Source organism: Eurypyga helias, unplaced genomic scaffold (assembly GCF_000690775.1).
Source record: "Eurypyga helias isolate BGI_N326 unplaced genomic scaffold, ASM69077v1 scaffold23247, whole genome shotgun sequence".
Taxonomy (NCBI): Eukaryota; Metazoa; Chordata; class Aves; order Eurypygiformes; family Eurypygidae; genus Eurypyga; species Eurypyga helias.
The window spans coordinates 12,111-30,046 of NW_010262641.1; the positions used below are offsets into that span (position 1 = coordinate 12,111).

General features: G+C 44.2%; 1 protein-coding gene across 1 annotated transcript; it reads right to left on the bottom strand.

Annotated features, from left to right (window-relative positions):
* Positions 1–221: 221 nt before the first annotated feature.
* On the bottom strand, positions 222–17,538 carry PKD2L1 (polycystic kidney disease 2-like 1). Its single transcript, XM_010155807.1, has 15 exons — positions 17,247–17,538; positions 12,865–12,978; positions 11,390–11,517; positions 9,246–9,502; positions 8,137–8,361; positions 6,965–7,193; positions 6,422–6,592; positions 5,557–5,738; positions 4,743–4,863; positions 3,946–4,044; positions 3,193–3,314; positions 2,732–2,849; positions 2,350–2,486; positions 1,423–1,570; positions 222–434 (listed from the first exon to the last, which is right to left on the bottom strand). The coding sequence occupies exons 1-15, from the start codon at positions 17,536–17,538 to the stop codon at positions 222–224; spliced, it is 2,556 nt and encodes an 851-aa protein (XP_010154109.1).
* Positions 17,539–17,936: the final 398 nt, after the last annotated feature.

Sequence of the window (17,936 nt, forward strand, 5' to 3'; positions counted from 1 at the left end):
TATCAGAAAGGATAGAAAAAAAAGACATTGCACCAGCTGGTTCAGAGGCAGAAACCTAATACAATACCCGATTCCAAAGTTCTACCTACTCCAGAGATACAGGGGCAGTTCCTGGCAACAGTGGTATCTGTGTCTAGCTGTTCTGATGTTTTTAGCAGTGGGGAAACAACTGACAGTAGCTTAATACTGTGGGAAGCAAACTGGGAGTACTGGGTTGTTCTCTAGAAGCGCACGTCAGACTGCAGCTGGATGTTCTTGGGCACCTGAGATCCTGGCACACTTGACCTGGGCAAGACAGGGTAGACCCCATTTTGGGAAGAGTGGCCACTCAGATTGTTTCCCCGTAAGTCTTCCATTCCCCAGCTTTCTGTTTCTTCTTTCCCCAGCTGGTCTAGGCTCTGGGGGAGCAGCTCTTCCTGACTGGATTCTTCCTCCTGTGAACCAGAAGAAAGAGTGACCTGCATTGTTAGCAAGCTACCAAGAACTCTAGCAACCCTCCAGAAGGGAGACGAGGTGTGCATGATATCCTCCCATATTCTTCCAGAAATTAGTACAACCTGCCTGCCTATTAAAGATCTAATACACTGCTGCAATACACTGATGAATGTAGATTCAAAGCATTAGTCATTCCTTTTCTCCCTCTACAAGGGCATTCACAGAAATCCCAGGGGAAAGCAAATCTGCAAGCAAACATTCCTATAATCTTTTGGGCATGTTCACATGAGAAGTAGGACCCTTCGAAGTATTCTTTGAGATGGGAAGGGATCACAAAACTATTCTGAGAAAGAGAGGGGCTTCTTTCTGACTCAGCTAGGTCATTGTGTGCCGTTGGACTATTCTCGGTAAGAAAGACATAAAGTGATGACAGGGCTCCTGCATGCCTTTCTGCCTTTGACTTTAAAGCTGAAGACCCAAAATATGCTGGTTGACTGAGTACAGGCAGGCTTTGGCATAAATCGCAAGTCTGCAATGAGGTGCTAAGAGCACACCACTCACAATCTTACATCTCATGAGAGATCAGTAATCCACAGGAAAGATGTTAAGATCACAGTCCAAAACACTATCATGAGCTACGCTTGCTGGGAAGGGCAGTATGATCTTTGACATCTGAGGATAAGTGGGTGCAAAGAAACTGAAGACGACAGAATTGCATCCACTACCCCAGGAATGAGCTTAGCATCAAAGGAGCTGGAAAGTGTGTTTAAGGGTACTATGGTTAACTTGGCGGGCATGAAAGCCAGAAGCTTTTTGTCACTGTGCTTAAACAGAAGAGGCTTGATCATGCAAAATGCTGACTGTTCCCAACCCTTTTTGTCTTACATCAATGAGGACTGGGAAAGCAAAGGTACCAGGTCCATTCACATCGCAGGGCTGGTCACCTACCCTGAAGCTGGTTCAAATTCATGGTGGAGGGCTACCAACCTTGCTAACACTATCCAGCAGCTTGCCCAAGAGGTCCTTCCTCTTCAGCTTATGTCTTTCCAGTATGTCTAGCTTGTTCACCACTGCATCGATTTTGGAGCCAATGCTGTTAATGGACAGTTCCAGCTGCAGCACACGTTGCAGGAGGCTGGGGAAGACATGGAGACAATTTTTCTTGTGATGAACAGCAGGACTTGCAGCAGAAATCTTATGGACAACAGGCTAGACCTCAAACAAGGGTGAATGCTCCACATCAGAGAACTGATTCATACCCACTGAAGGCATAACCCCCTGCTACACTGTGGTTTTATCTGCAATCAGTGATTCTGCTTAGGATGGATCCCAAACAGTTAAGATCACAATATTATCCCATCATTAAATATTGAACCTGCTTCTCCTTTGATGTGGCCCTGTGCAAATTGTTTAGTGTTTCTCAGAAGCAGAATCAGGATCTCCTGATTCTCTGTGCTATATTTATTCCCTGCTCCCCCTGTGGAAGAAACAGCCAAGTGTTATTCTCAGACCTGGGGGATGAAGGCCAACTAGGCTATAAATGGAGGATATTTATTCCCACATGATCTTCTGTAAAGGTATCAACTTCCCTTGGCCCAGTTATCCAGGCTACCTTCTGACCTGAAGCATGACAACATATTTCCTGTGGCCAGCTGACGGTGGCAGAGGTTATTCAAGAGGCAGAAAGCAAAATTTCTTAATCCAATTTTTCATAGGAACAAGGAAACTACATTACAAGAACTGTCCCTGTTCTCTCTTGATGTGCTCATTTACACGTGTGCAAGGTAAAAAGGGACAGGATCTTACTGAAACTGCTCAGCACCAGTGTAAACAGTTACATCATGGAAGGAAGCAGCAGGGAATCAGACCCCTCATTTCCAGAGGGATTAAAAACTACTGCCAGCACAAACATACACTTGGAACTCTTCTTTGGAGACCCAGCTGGCCTTATTGGCATGGTTATTCCTTGCTTCCACATGGATCAGATTCTCATCCAGGTTGTTGTCACCATAGGATTTCCCCAGATTTTCAATTTCTGTATTCAGAGCAACCTAGAAGATAGATAAAGAAACTCCTGTAAAGTTGGATACTAACTCTGTGTCAGCTTGACTGTGAATAACAGAGCTTCATGGGGAGTGATATACTCAAGCTGCTGTCCAGGCAGATTTGGAACAGTATTTGAGTTGCCTGCTTAGTGTATATCACAAACCCAAAGATTCCTGAGGCCACTTTGGAGTGACCTCAAACAAACGAAGGGTTTTCCTTGCCCCCTTTTTTTCTTTTTTTTTTTTTTTACCCTTTTTGCCTCTAGGTCACGTTTCATCTGCTGCTGCTCCTCTTCATCAAGGATGCGGTTGCCATCTTTGTCAAACCTGGAGAAGGCCGCTGTGATCTCATGGTCTGCATGGCCCAGTCTGCAAAAGAATAGAAAGGGAAAGCTCAAGGCACTGAATTACACTGTTAGGCTCTAACAGTGCGGGAACACACATTCTGAAATCAATGCATTGTTTCCTCCTGCCAGTGACAAATCTAAACATATTTTGGATCTTCAGTTTTAAAAAGAGATAGCAACACAAACCGATTTAGAACAGGAGAATAAACATGTGAAGAAATAAGATTTAAAAAAAAAAAAGTTGAGTTTTACATTGCCCATATCTGAGCTAACTGGTCTCCCAGCCTTGAAAACCAGGGCATTTAAATTACTCGTATGATCAAGAGAAAGGGATAAGTGGGCATCCTTCAAGCTGTATTACTTACTCCTTCAAGCTGTTCTTGAAGTCTTCAAAGTCCAGTTCTTTTGTTCCATTCTGCAGTGTTTTCTGCACATCAGAAATCTGCTCCTTCTTCAGCTTCAGCCTCGTGAGTGTCCGGTTGTAGCTCTGTTATCGAAGGTGCAGAGGCAGAATAATGCAGATAGAACAGTGAAAAATAAGGCAGAGTAGACAGTGCAGTATGGGTGAGCAGACGCTAAATAATACAGCTTTCCAGAAGCAAAAATGTAATATTGCTGAATGAGTCCCATCTCTAAACTAGGATCATGCCTTCAAAGTGACAAAGATTCACCCCACAGCATAGAGTTATAAATTTCCAAGTTTTTTTCTGGAATTTGCCCAAGGGAAATCCAGATGTACTCACTAGATTTGCACCACTGTAACATGCTGAGCGTAGCAAAATAGGACCTGCTATTTTATTGATCAAAGTATGCTCTATCAAGGACTAAAAGAGCTTTGTCTAGATTCTGTCCTGGGAAAAAGAAATCTTTCAGAAACACTCCCAGCATGCTCAAGTAACAGGATTCCCTCAATCCCTGCTTTCTCATCTTCCCATTGCCAAAGGATCTAGGAGCTGATTTATCCCAGAAAGGAACTGTAATTCCTGTGTGAACCAAGAAGGTGAATCTGGAGTTGGCAACCACTGTTTTTGTCTAGTGAATTCTCTAGTAGGTTGGGGACTTCCAGAAAAGGTTTCAGCATTTAGCGAGAAAGTAACACAGCTTTCACTATTCATCACCTGCTTCAAGATGTCAGAGAGCTGCAGCTCATCCTTCTGGCTTGAAAGCTCCTCCTTGACTTCTGAGTAGGTGTCATTGATGATGGCCAGAAACATGTTCTAGAAAAAGGAGAAGAGAGATGAATAAGCAAAAGGCACCTTGCCTGCTCCAGCAGCTGAAGCATCAAGAGGCAGATATAGCTGTGCAGGGCCCAGTTTAACAAGGAGCTGTTTCCACATGGGGTCTCCCTTGGGCAGACTAAAGTGAGCAAAGGGAAAGCCCACTTCAGCCACAGTGCTTTCTCACTGTGGAGGAGGTCCTTGCATTTAAAGCAGTGGTCCAAGGTACATTCATTCCCAGCTCAAATACCACTTTTGATAGCATCTCCTGGAAGATATCTTAGGTTACACTTCGATTCATAGCACTGAGTATTAATAACCTGGTCATTATGAGCATCCCCCTGCATCCATTACTTAGACAGCCAGAGTCTGCCCCCCATGCTTTCTTTCTTCACTGCCTGCTACATTGCAGCTGAACTGATCCCCTTGAATTCAGCTACTACATCACAGGTATTCCCAGTCAGTTTTAGTCTTCAGCTTAAAGGACGTGAATATGGCCCTTAATTGCCCTGATCTTCAAATCCCCAGTTGCAATGATGTGCTCTTTTTCTACTTCGGTCTATTTGCACTGCAAAGCTATCATAACAGAACCTTCCTTTCCCTCTAAGCATTTTCACTGCACCTAACTCAGGGATTATCAGGAGGGGTCTCTCAAACACAGCTGTCATTACAAGGGCAAGGAGGACTTTTTTGCTTACCAGAAGCACAAAGAAAACAAAGAACACATAGGTGACGAAGTAAATAGGTCCAAGGACCCTGTTGGCATTGTCAATGGAATTGTAGTCAAAATCACCAAGAATGATCCGAAACTGGGTGAAGCTGGAGGAGAGGAAGACAGACCAAAAAAAAAAAAAAAGACAGACAGAATGACAGACAGACTGTGAAGCAATGTGTAGGGACAAGGACCTTAAGAGCACAGAGCCTGAAAATCCTGAGAAATGCAAACCTCCATTTCAGATTGCTTACATTTGAACTATTTTGGGAACTGGGAATGTTTTCCAGGCCTAAAGAAAAAGAATATGGCATTGCTTCCTCTTCTTTGGTTTCCATTGTCCCAATTTATGAGCTATGATATTTTTCTGCAGGAGGATATTTAACCACTCTGCATGTTGAGTATCCTTGGTGTACCTAACAAGGAAAAGCTGTCTAGGCTTTGACAAACTAAAACTTCTCACTAAACACTCCCATGAAAAGGCTGGGATTTCCATTAAAATGTAGGGCTGCAAGGATTCTCTGTCTGGTAGGATCAGCTATTCACATGCCTGCTGATAAACAGCAGACAACCAAAAAATCTGTTCATAACCCATAATTTTCTCACAGTGTTCTTCTGTCCATGAAGACGTCACAGCTGAAGAACCAGGAGCAACTTATTAACCATTGTGGCTTTATTACAATGAGATACAACAGGGGTCTGATTGACATTCAGATTTGCATCTGGGAGAAGCTGGGAGGAAATTAAAGTTCTTATGATTAAATAAATGATGGAAACATGGTTCTGACTTATACACTTACATGCATTTAACAAAGGTACTGAAGTTTTCCACCTGAGTCCCAAAAAGGAGGTAACCCAGCTGGGCATAGGCAAAGAAGACAATGAAGAACATAATGGCAAAGCCCAGGATGTCCTTGGCACAACGTGCCAGAGTGGAGGAGAGCTGGGTCATTGTTTTGTTAAAGCTAATATACTTGAATATCTGCAAGAGGAAAAAACAGGGTCAAAGTTAGTTCAAACCATCAGCTACTTTAGTCTCTCTTATATATGTGCATACTTAAGGCAAGAGATTCACTATAGTACCAAAGCACCGAGAAAACAGCTAGACTAGGGGAACGGTGGCTTAGTGTTCAGGATATTTGTCCCAGGTGTGCCACCATCTTCATGTGGGATCATAAACATATGACTTTGTTCCCTCTGACAAAGGAAAATATAAAGAGGGACTGCTATGAGGGCAAGTGTCTTTAGACACCTCAAGTCTGGTGTGGCTTTCCACCATGCCATTTAGTTGAAATGCAAAGTCCATGCCAACAGATGAGTCATTTCCAGTTGTTGGGTGGCTATTGTGAAAGGAAAACATGGTTTTCCAGATTATCCTCCAAAATACTAAAACAGTACAGGACAGACAAAGTTGTATAGTACTTAGCATTTTCTAAAACCACTTTTACACCATAACGTCAGAGCTCATCTCCCTCTCAACTCAGAACGCAGGGTGAAAAGCTGTCTGAATTTACTGCAAAACAGAGCATATGACTTCAAGGAAAATCCTTCTCTGTTACATAGCTATTACCTTCATTCAGAGGGAGGAAAGAGCCAACCCCCAGGCCGTCTAGAGGAAGGGGTCTGATAGGGGAGGCCTAGCATCTCCCAGACCCACTACAATACCTTGATCCAGGCAAAGAATAAGTTGACTGCATTCATATTGTTGTACTGGGTCTGCCAGAATGCCAGGAACTCAAAGTCCGCGTAGGTGTCAGGGTGTTTCAGTAATTCTCCCAACAGCCTGTTCACCTCGATGGTGCGAAAGATGTGAAACCCAATAGCAACGATGGAGAGCTGTAAAGAGGAAGAGTCTGCAGTGACCACTGTGTCTATGCTTTGCACAGAAATTTAAGTGTCGCAGAATTCCTTGGTATCACACTTAACAACTGCAGTCTACTGATGGAGGATGGAAATAAGGGCTTAATGCACCAAGTGATGCCCTGACTTCACAGCTTCTCAGGCATCTCTAAGGAAAGAATTTTCTCCAAGCAGCTGAGAGCTGAGCATGTGGGCATTTACTCAGCTAGTTCATTTTGCTATTGGAGCAAAACATGTGGCAGCTCTTGTCTTATCTAGACCAGTTTACCCCATTCCTTCATTTGTTTTGGCTCTTGGCAGTACCTCTCTGCCATCGCTCCCCCCAAGAAAGTGTGCAAGGATTCTCACCAGAATGACAAGCACATCCAGGATGTTCCAGATGCTCGTGAAGTACTGAAGCTTGTGGATACGCAGCTCCAAAATCTCCTCCACCACATAGTAGAAGATGAAGACACAGAAGACAATTTCACAGGCAACAACGAAGAAGTCCCACGCACTGACATATCGTATAAGTTTGACCGTCCGGATTTGCCAGGAGGGAATCGCACCACCAGTGGCTGGAAACTCAACCACTAACCTTGAAAGGGACAGAAACCTCTGATAATTACAACAGGGGGAGGGAGGCTTTTGGGTAATTTTGAGGGGCATCAAACCTGAGCATGAGCTATCCACCAGACCATGAGTGGTTGTGCCTGTGTTTATGCAGCCTTATCTCTATTGCTTCACTACCCATGACAGGAAACGGTGAAAGGTGAAGTGTAACTGGTTACGTCAGGAGCACAAGTCTTACTGGTAATCTATGCAACACCTACAGACACCACTCAGCCCTCCAGCCCTGGTGGACTGCGTTAAAATATTTGCATTTTAAGAAACTGTGGTACTGTATTGTGTCTGGCAGAGGTGGAGTTCATTTTCCCCACAGCAGCTCTCCTAGTGCTGTGCTTTGCCTTGGTAGCCAGAAGGGTGTTGATAACACACCTGTCTTTTAGCTACTGCTGAGCTGTGCTCGGGCAGCATCAAGGCTGTCTCTCCAACCTTCCCCCCTCAACAGCAGGCGGGGTGGGCAAGATCCTTGGAGGGAACACAGCCAGGCCAGCTGACCCAAATTGACCAAAGGGGTATTCCGTACCATATGATGTCTGCTCAGCAATAAAAGCTCAGAGAAAGGAGGAGGAGGGGTGGAATTCATTCTTACAATGTTTGTCTTCTGGAGCAACTGCTACACATACTGAAGCCTTACTCCCAGGGAAGTGGCTGGACAACACCTGCTCTTGGGAAGTAGAGGACAAATACTTTGTTTTCATTTGCTTCCATGCGAGGCCTTTCCTTTTGCTTTATTAAACTGCCCTCATCTTGACCCACAAGTTTTTTCCATCTTATTTTCTCCCCTGCCCCATCTTGCTAAAGAGAGGAGTAATAAAGCCACTTGGTGGGCACATGGCATCCAGCCACGGTCAACCCACCACAGGCACTGAGGAATAAGCAAGAGGAAAGAGAATATTAAGTGGGACTCCTCTTACCTCAGAACGCAGAACAGATTGATATTTGCATTATACACAGAGAAATCAATGAAGACAACTCGTGTCCCCCGATCCAGCCACAGCTTCTCCTTCAGGACTTGCAGGGCTTCAGCACTCTCTTCTCTGGTCAATTTGAGGTCTATGTAGTATCCTCCCCCACTGTAACTGGTTAGTCTTCCCCAGTGAGATGAGCCACCCAGCTCATCCTCAGAATGGTATCTCCACCTGCAACAGACAAGCCATAGACAAAGGCATCACCACCCCAGGCTTGGATATAACCTTGTAGCCAGGAGAAATTAGAATATATCTCCAAGGGACAGAGCAGTTTTTAACTAATGAGATGGCACTTAATTCCTATTCCAAATCTGAGCCTGTATCAATTCTTCATTACTGATAGATTTCTGATGGAGTGCTTCCCAGCAGTGACACAACACTTGAAATCCTATGGAGGGAAAATTCTGCAGGCTCGTTAGCTATGCCACAGTCTTGTTTGCATGAAGGTTACTCCCAGGATCAGCTGTATGGCCTTCTACTACGTTACACATAACCCTCTGCTTAGAACACCCTTGGACTCATATTTCCTTATGAATAATAGCTTGCTGTTCACAGAGCAAGACTCATGCAGCAAGCAAAGGGTTATTAAACTGCAGGTACCTCACATTATTATAGAGAAAGAGATTTTCAAGATGAGAGATGCACTCCCTTCTCTCCTGAAATCCAGGAGGGAAGCAGATAGCATCATCCATTTGATAGATCTGGTCCAAAAGGTCTGTATTTGTCCTCATCCTCTTAAAAAAGACAACAGTTTCTACCTAATCCTCCACTGGATTTTTCATGGCTTTCCCAACAGGTCCCACTCTGCAACTCACATTCTGTTGTGCTTTTCCTCAAAGAGACACTTAACCTTATTGATACACAAAAAGAACTTGCTGCCATGGACTGCATGGGGAATTCCAGCTGTATGTGAAAACCTCAACCCTGGCATCCTGTGGCTCAGCAGATCTTATTTTAACTAGAAGAAACTAATTTGGGGCAACAAAGGAAAAACAAACAAACAAACAAATCAATCACAAATTTTTCTAATCCTGAACAGCAGAAGATGGACTTACGCCGTTCCATTGATGAGTCCAAAGGAGACCCTTTCCTCCTTTTCTTCTGAGTATACATCATAACAACCTGAAATTTCCTCCTTGAAGTCATCATGGACCACACAGGAATTGTTCTTCACCTTCAGTTGTCGCATGCGTGGGACACCCAGCAGCAGGTTCTCGTAATAGATGTATGACTGGGTACCATGTGCTGCTAGGGACTCGTTGTTGTACCACTTTGTCCAGTAAAGATTATCCAGAAGGGGGCCTTGTGCATACTGCAAGAGAGGGATGGGAGAACAACTTCTTCATAGCCCACATGTCAGAGGAATTTTCTTGGCCTGCGCTTGTGATAGTAAGACCTGACCCACCTCTCTCTACTCCCCAAGTAGGAAAGTAGTAGAAGCTTGCGTGGGATATAAACTAAGGAGGGGAAAGACCAGGGCTGGTGGAGCCACAGGGTAGAGGAGGGATGCTGGGCAGCAGGGACCTTGTTGGCGTCTCATAGGCCTGTAATATGGCTCCTGCACCTTGTTGGGTTAGTGAAGAGCCCTGCAAGCCTCTTGGTACCTTCCACATCAGTGAGCACAAGTCTTAATAAATTGTCTTGGCATGATGTGTGATTTATGAAAAGGGTAGGTGTGCCAGTACCCTGGAAACAGTGGGGAAACAATAATGCCATCGTTCATTTTACTTCTTTAATACAGCAGGAAAAGACAAAGCTGACTGAAAAACAATTTCCATCTGACTCTCAGAGATCAGTGGTTGCAATATTTCAACAACTTTCACTGTAGCCCATATTATTCCATCACCAGTTCTTTGACAGAAATGTGTAGACTCCAGACAACTTCCCCTCTTTGGCCATTTGAAAAAAGTGCAAAGCTTAATCCAGCTTCTTCATAAATACTCTCTACATCAGACAAGCCCAGGCATGACTCACAGGCAAGTCAAGTATGCTTGTTCCCACAATTGCCCATGAAAACGGACACAGGCTTTGTGCTGGTTTTAGTTGGGATAGGGTTAATTTCCTTCAAAGTAGCTAGTAGGAGGCTATGTTTTAGTTGTGCTGAGAAGAATATTGATAACATACTAATGGTTTTGGTTGTTGCTAAGGAATGTTTATCTCAAGTCAAGGACTTCTTTAGTTTCTGACCCTGTACCCCTGTGTTCCCATTTTTTTCTCTACAAGAGGCTGGGAGGGGAAACAGCCAGGACAGCTGACCCAAACTGATCAAAGGGATATTTTATTGCCTAAAACATCATTCTCAGTATGTAAGTTGGGGATGGGCCTCATGTCTCTCTCGGTCACTCTTGCTCTTGCTCTGGATTTGGGTCTTAGGCTCTGGCTCTCACTACTCAGGCACTGGCTGGACATTGGCCAGCGAGTAGTGAGCAGTTGCATCGTTTGTCTTCTGCTCCATTATTTCCACTACATATTATTATTAGTAGTAGTAGAGGTACTATTATCTTCATTATGCATTATTAGTAGTGATATTAGTTTTATTATTAAGTATTAAATATATAAAATATATAATTGTATTGTTAGTATTATTGGTGACATTATTGAATTTCATTTATTTTCAATTGTTAAATTGTTCTTATCTCAACACATGAGTTTCATTGTCCTTTCCTCTGATTCTCCTACTCCACAGGGGGAGGGAGAAGGTCAGCAAGCAGCTGTGAGGTACTTGGTCACTGGTGGGGATTAAACCACCATGGGCATATCACTAAGACACCAGAATTAAGACATTGGACTGTAGGATTCAAAGCCATTTCTACCACAAGGAAGCCTGGAGTAAATCACTTTGCCTCTCCTGGCCAGTACTCCCTATCGGTGCAATGAGCATCATATCCCAGCAATTTCTCTTTGTTATGTTCTGACTGTCTAGCTTGGTAAGTTTCTGGGGAACGGACTCCTCTGGGCACACACAACACTTAGCCTAGCCAGCGTTCTGGCCACAGTGCTCAGAAAGATAAGTTATATTTTAAATGGGTTGATATTTTGCATGCAAATGGTATTGTAACTATTGCTAGTAACTGGCAAAAGCTTGAGGCAGCAAAATTCCTTGCTGAAGGCACTAGGGTAGCACTTTCAGAGGGAACTAAGTATCCCAGTCTAGCAGAGATTTCCAGGGCTCCCTATGCTGGGCCACACTTGTACTCACCACCCAGAAGTCAGCCATGCTGCCAATGGACTGGAAAGAGACACGGCCGTCCATAGAGGTCTGCAGGAAGAGCTCAGACATCACTTTGGTGTAGTAATAGGCATTGGAACTTGTCATTCCATATGTCACTAAGAGAAGAGACAAGAGGAGGGTCTTCCCTTATACCTGAATATTTGAACCTGATATAAATATAGGTATCTATTCACTTTCTGTATAGCTTATACTGTCATATGTAAGCTGAGCAAGGCACAAGAGAAGAAACCTTGGGAATGCTAATCATATTACTTTTTGCTTTCTTAGGGATTTACAAGCTTACCTGTTGGATATTCCAGAATTTAAACTGACTGACAGATTATAAGAGTTTAAAAGCCATAGAAGACCATTGGATGATGCAACTGAACATCCTGGATAACTATTTTTTCCTCAGACCAAATTTCTGAAAGAAATTTTCTCAGAACAAAGTCCGTGATCTGTATTTTGAAGTTCTGATCTGAATCCCTAAAGGTACAGAGACTGCCCCATTTTTCCAAGACGAAAGCTCCAGTTAAGTTCTCATCTACCAAGAAACCTCAAACAGGAGTAGGCTCTAACTTCCCTGAACACCTTGTTTCAATTCTCCAGTGCTTTTTCCTGCAGAAAAGCATCTATCATGGTGATCACTGAGAACATGTCCTGCCGTTGAAAGGGTACCATGACAATAAAGCTGCTGACATTCAAGACACTTCCCCCCCCACACTTCTGGATGAGTCAGTGTGCGACCACACATACGTCTGTGTGCGTGTCTTGGTTCCTTAGGAAGAATGACTGAAGCACTGTCTCCCTGGGCCAGTGTGATAGTAACTCAGGGTTGCTATTGTCTGTCTATCTCTCCTGCTATAGGGTCTGTGAAATATCATCCTTTTCACTGTCCCATGCCACAGGTGCTCATTTGTGATAATGAGCAAACCTTCCCAAAAAGCAAACAGCCATTGTTTTACCTACACATACCCCATTAGCATTCAGTACAGGGACACATTAAATCCAACCAAGAACAACAGGGTGAGCTGCCATCTGCTTTATCACCTCAGCCACCCCTCCAGTCTCAGAGGGGACAAATCTCTCTGAACCCTGTTTCTTTGAACCCAGAAAGTTTCTACAGCTGTTCTCTGGGTCTTGGACATTTGCTGTGAAAATAAGAGAAGACCCTGGGCAGATTCCTCTAGGACTGTGGAGTTGATGGCTAGAACTGATAGTGTGGATCAGAAAATATTGCTTAAATCTACCCAGTATCAATTATGTCTAGAGCAATTGTCAGTTGTTTTACTTCTGTGTGCAACAGCTATTCTGAAGGCTAATGACACACCTGCTTGCTGCAGTGACTGCATACACAATACATTTGACACCTACAACAGTGTAAGAAAGTCTAATAAGACCTTACATTGTTCCCCTCAAGCTGCACACAGAAAAGGCACCTATGACATATAACAGCCACTTACACAGACAGATGTCCACCAAGAACACAATATAGACCAGCAGCTCTCGCAGTGTGGTCTTCACATAAAGCTCTCTGTTTTCAGATGTGTTCTCAGTCAGCGTAGTGCCCCACAGACCTGTTGAGTGGAGGAAAAAAAAAAAAATTAGAGGAGCTTTGATGGCTGTTCTCAAAGGCCATGTGAAAAGTGGAAGTCCTGTTCCCAAAGAACACTGTTGGGAGTTGGATATTTTGTCAATTTTCAAAGCAAAACCACTTTTCATTTCAAAACTTGACTAAGAGCTATAAAATTATGATAAATAACTGTTACTGATAAAAAAACACCTAAAAAGAACCATTCCTGCCTGAACAAAAGTTTTGGGGCTGACCAAAACTGATATGCGCTGCCTTTCTTATTTTGCTGAACTCAAACAGAAAATTGGAGAGTGATTTAATATGGACTGATCTTTTCCTGCCTCTTTTTCAGCTTATTCTGGGAAGAAATTCAGTCTTTGTCACACAAAGATTGAAACCACAAAATTTCATCTCAGTTGTTCATGTGCCAACAGGTCACCTGACGGGACTTCCCTACCAGAACTGCATCTGATGTTAGCTTTACAACTCTTAGTCCTCTTAGTGTATATTAAGCCATCAGGCCCCAAATATTTGTCCCTTGCTTACCTAAGAACTCTTGCAGATTTTTCTTGCAGGTCATAAGACTCAAACAAATAATCCAACTCAATATTTTCAGTATAAAATTTAGAGCCAAATTATCTTCAGCAGCGCTGCTGCCTTCAATACAGTTATGCCAATTACACCAGCTACTGATCCGATTTCTTCACGCAGTGAAAGCAACCCATTAAATGTCACCAGTGTTGATCAAAAAGAGAAATGCTTCCTTTGAAGGGAGTAGAAATGCTTGGGGCTTGATGAACTGCCTGATACCATTAGTGTATTTGTTTGTTCTTTCTGTAATGGCTTTCTGTTGTGTCTTCTGAAATGCTTCTGAAGTTGAAAGACTTAAGAACTTTTACTTGAAAGCCCAGTGATGGAAGCCATGTCAATAATATCCAGTGTCTTGCTGCTTTCTGCAGCTCCTAGAGGGCTCAGCTCTGATGCCCATCCCCAGTAATCACCTTCCTGCGAGACAGGATCAGAGCTGATCAAAGGCCACACGTTTGAAGTCATCTCTAGCAGAAGACAAAGGGCTTTTTTCTTTGGAGCTGGAAAAGTTGTATAGTGGTCTGTGCAGATTTGTTCCTGTCCTTTCGATAGCTCTTTGGCATCTCAGCTGATTAGAGACCTTTTTGCACCATCAGCTACCACAACGACTGTTGCAGCATGCACCCTCAGTCCTGGACAAACCAGTAGCCTGTTCTTGACATGCCAGACCAGCAACAGAAATGAGAACCTGGAGAATTTCTGGATTAACTCATGTGCGAGAGGGAGTAGCACGTGTTCTACAGGAATCTGCACAACAGAGAAAAACAAGGGGAAACAATCTAACTATCCATTCAGGTCACTTTTAAGTGACCCCCTTCATCTCTAGATATGACTACATCGCAAATTTTAACAAGTTTGTTGGGGTTTTTTTCCCTGAGGCAGGGAGCACCAAATATCAACATGTTCAGAACAGAGGAACAGAGGCACAGACTTTCTTTGCTTTGGGAACAGAAGCATACTCAGGAACACTCAAATATCCTTGAAAAGTTGGTTCAGAGACTTGCCCAATGTTATACCTAGAGTACCGTGAGGCTGGTCCAGTACCCTTTCAGACTGCATACAGTAATTGTAAAACTGTACCAGCTGAGCTTTGTTTTCAGTTGTTTCATTGGGAAATGCGCCATGGAATTACACCACCTCATACATAAAGATGTCCCCATCTGTGTCTCCTTTGGTACCACCTACCCCTTTGGAAATGCAGATGTTTTGGACATGACATTAGGAGTAGGACACTCAGACTAGAAGACATCCAGGCTTTCCTATGACACCTTGCATGACCATCCAGCACTCACAAAGCGGAAATAAGGAAAAAAGCCTCAGCATTTAGAAAACAGGCAATGTTATTCGTTTGATATTCTTGACTTCCTGCTAGTAACAAGTTACTGGTGAGAATTAATGGCAACATCTACATTATCGTCCAAGGTTGCTTTTAAACCAGACTTGTGACCCAGGTGAGTAACTAGGTCACGGTCTTGAGTACATATGGAGATCCTCTTCCAAAGGCAGTGAGAAGCTCGGTGTCCCTCATCGGCCACCGTACTGTGGCATATCGAGGCACAGACACAGATCAGTGCAGATGCTGAGACCACTTTATTTGCAACCACCACTTCTATTTATACCCGGTTTCCCTCCCCCACAGTTCCTCCTGCTAATTTCCATAGTCCCTCTTCGTAACGCACCTGTGCTGCCACATTGGCAGTTTTTCTTTCTCACAGTGATTCGGCAGATGACCTACTTTCCCCACAGCTTGTTTAGCACTAAAGCCTCACGGCTTGAGGACCAGCAGCTGCACAGGGTCAACAGGCTGATGCCATCCCGTTCACCTCCTCCCACATCACGGCTCGAGGACCAGCAGCTGGGCAGGGTTAGCAGGCTGATATTGTCTCATTTACCTCCTCCCAGACCGTAGCACCCAGTTACCCACCAATATGTGTCTGTAGGCTGGCCATGAAACAGCTGAGTTGGGAGACAGGCAGGAACCAGAGGACACAGAGTTGCTTGGACACAGTTTAGAGAGGAACAGCCCTGAGCAGCGGCACTAGGAGCAGCAGCTACTCACTGGTAGTCTAGTCCAGTAGCTGGCGAGGATGAGAAAGGAACTCAATAAGCCAACTATAACCAGTACCCCTGAAGAGCTATGGACATGTAATTTTTAAGCAAAATAACCCACAAACTGTTCTTGGCTAAGTGACTTGTCTTTAGTACATCCATTTTTTATGTAAGACACTAAGGTGATTAAATGGAAGGGGAGGAGGATAACCAGCAATATTTGGAGAGACAATGAAAAGTAACAAGCACCTGGTAAAAACGCAAAAGGAAGGACACAAATTCTTCAAGGAAAAAGTCCCCACCTCTGTGAGGCTGATTAAGACCTTTCTTCTGACTGCACTGGCCTTTGGACCTCATCTTCCCAGCTCTGATCTGTCCTACACCCCTGTTTGCCACCTTTTCTGGCAGGACACACTGCTGCAACAGTCATAGAAGAAGGAAAAGCTGTAGTGTCCTGACAGGTATTTTCATTTGTGTGCCCCAATTTCACCACTGGCATCTCATAAATGGAATTTCAATATTAAAAGTGTGGACTTGTTTTACCTTTTTAAGTCTCAAACAATGCCTAGAAGAAAGAATATCAGAATAAAACAGATAAATGGTGTACTGACTCTGAGCAATCCCTCATTACCCATCCCACCCACCCAGCATTGCTCCCTAGCCAGGAGAAACCTCTAAAGCCTCAGCTCTGGCTTCCATGTGAATTAATAGTGTTAGACTGCAACTGCAGTGACAAGCAAGAAAGAATTGATCAGAGAGGGGCTGTGCAATTCAGGAAACACTATGTTGTTATTTAACTCACATGTACTGTTAGAGGGTACAGCTCTGAGAAAGGTTTTTGCCTTCCAAGTCAGGAAGAAAAGACACATTGGCAAGAAAATGATAATTTCCATGAGAAATATAGTTTCTTGCTTCATCTTCCCTGCTTTTACAGTATTAAGACTTCATGCCTTCTTTAAGAAACTATTCAACAAATGCTCTTGCCCAGAACTGTATCCTTAACAGGAGACATAACTTGCTCCCAGGATTGTGATTGTCTCTGAATACATAATATTTCATTCCCCTTTGTCTTTTAAATCAGAAACTAGCCTCTTTTTCTTTCATCTGTCTTCAGGCAAAGCCTTGTTTGATACATTCCTGTTAGTCTCTGCATTTCAGTCCTGACAGCACAAGATTTTCTCTGGTGGACTTTGATATCAGTTCTTATGTTACTCTAACACAGGGGCCAGTACCACTCCATCTAGAAAATGCACATAAAGACAGAATAGTTTCATCACCAGAGTGACGGCTCCTGCAGGTTCAGGACACATAAGCTCCATCCAGAGCTCTGCCAACAGGTGCACTGCATGACTCTGAGCACACCACTAAATCTGCCTGTACCTCCTGCCTTGCAGGAAAGGTAACAGGACTGACCCTGGAGCTACAGCAAGGCACACGGCATGAGAATGCCCCTTCCAGGTCAGTCAGAGATGATCTCTGGAGTAATGCTAGTCTATGTTGAGAAGGTTTCTGGGTTACACAGACACTATGAGGTTTCTACTGGCTGCAGCCCCACACTCACACCACCCTTGCCCCAGCGTACCATTGCTTTTTCCAAGTTAGTAAATCCTTTCTAGTGAGACATCAGAGCTTTACCTCGGATGCCTCTGAAGATGTAGAAGCAGTACTTGAGGAAAGGATTTGTCTTCCTATCCACAGCTTTGCTCTGGTCTTTCTGGTAGGGCAGCGGATCCATCTCTTCAAAGTTCTCATAGGGATTCTCCAGGATGGACTTGGGATTGTAGATGGCTCGAATCTTCAAGGAAGTAGAGGGAGAGCCATTGTAAGCAGGATTGTCCCAAGCTTTCTTCCCCACTACCTCCAGTTCATGCTCCTCTGAAGCTCTAAAGTGGCTCTCAGCTCTGTGGTTCAGGTGAGACAAGCTCATGGCTAGTCACTGCCTGCAGAAGTACTTTTTAACTAGAGTTGGGAAGACTGCCTGCCCAGCGAGGAGTTGTAAGCTAGCAGAGAGAACCAGTCAATGCCAAAGAGCTTCTCCACCTCAGCAACCCAAGAGAGAGCACACATCCCCTCCCGCTTTTATACCGGCGCAGCTGGCGACACCTGCCAGGGGGCGGTGGCTCTACCCGTTGCTAGAAACCACCACCAGCCCTCTTATCCCACCGATCCTGGAAATGCGGACACGTCCAGGAGACTTTCTCTGCTTCCCGACGGAGATAACGGACCCAGAGGCCGCCGTGGGAAGGAGAGGCTGCTAGGAGACGGCCCCTGAGTTGCGGGGCGGGGGGAGGCCGGGGGAGAGGAGGAGGCAGCTGGGATCTAATT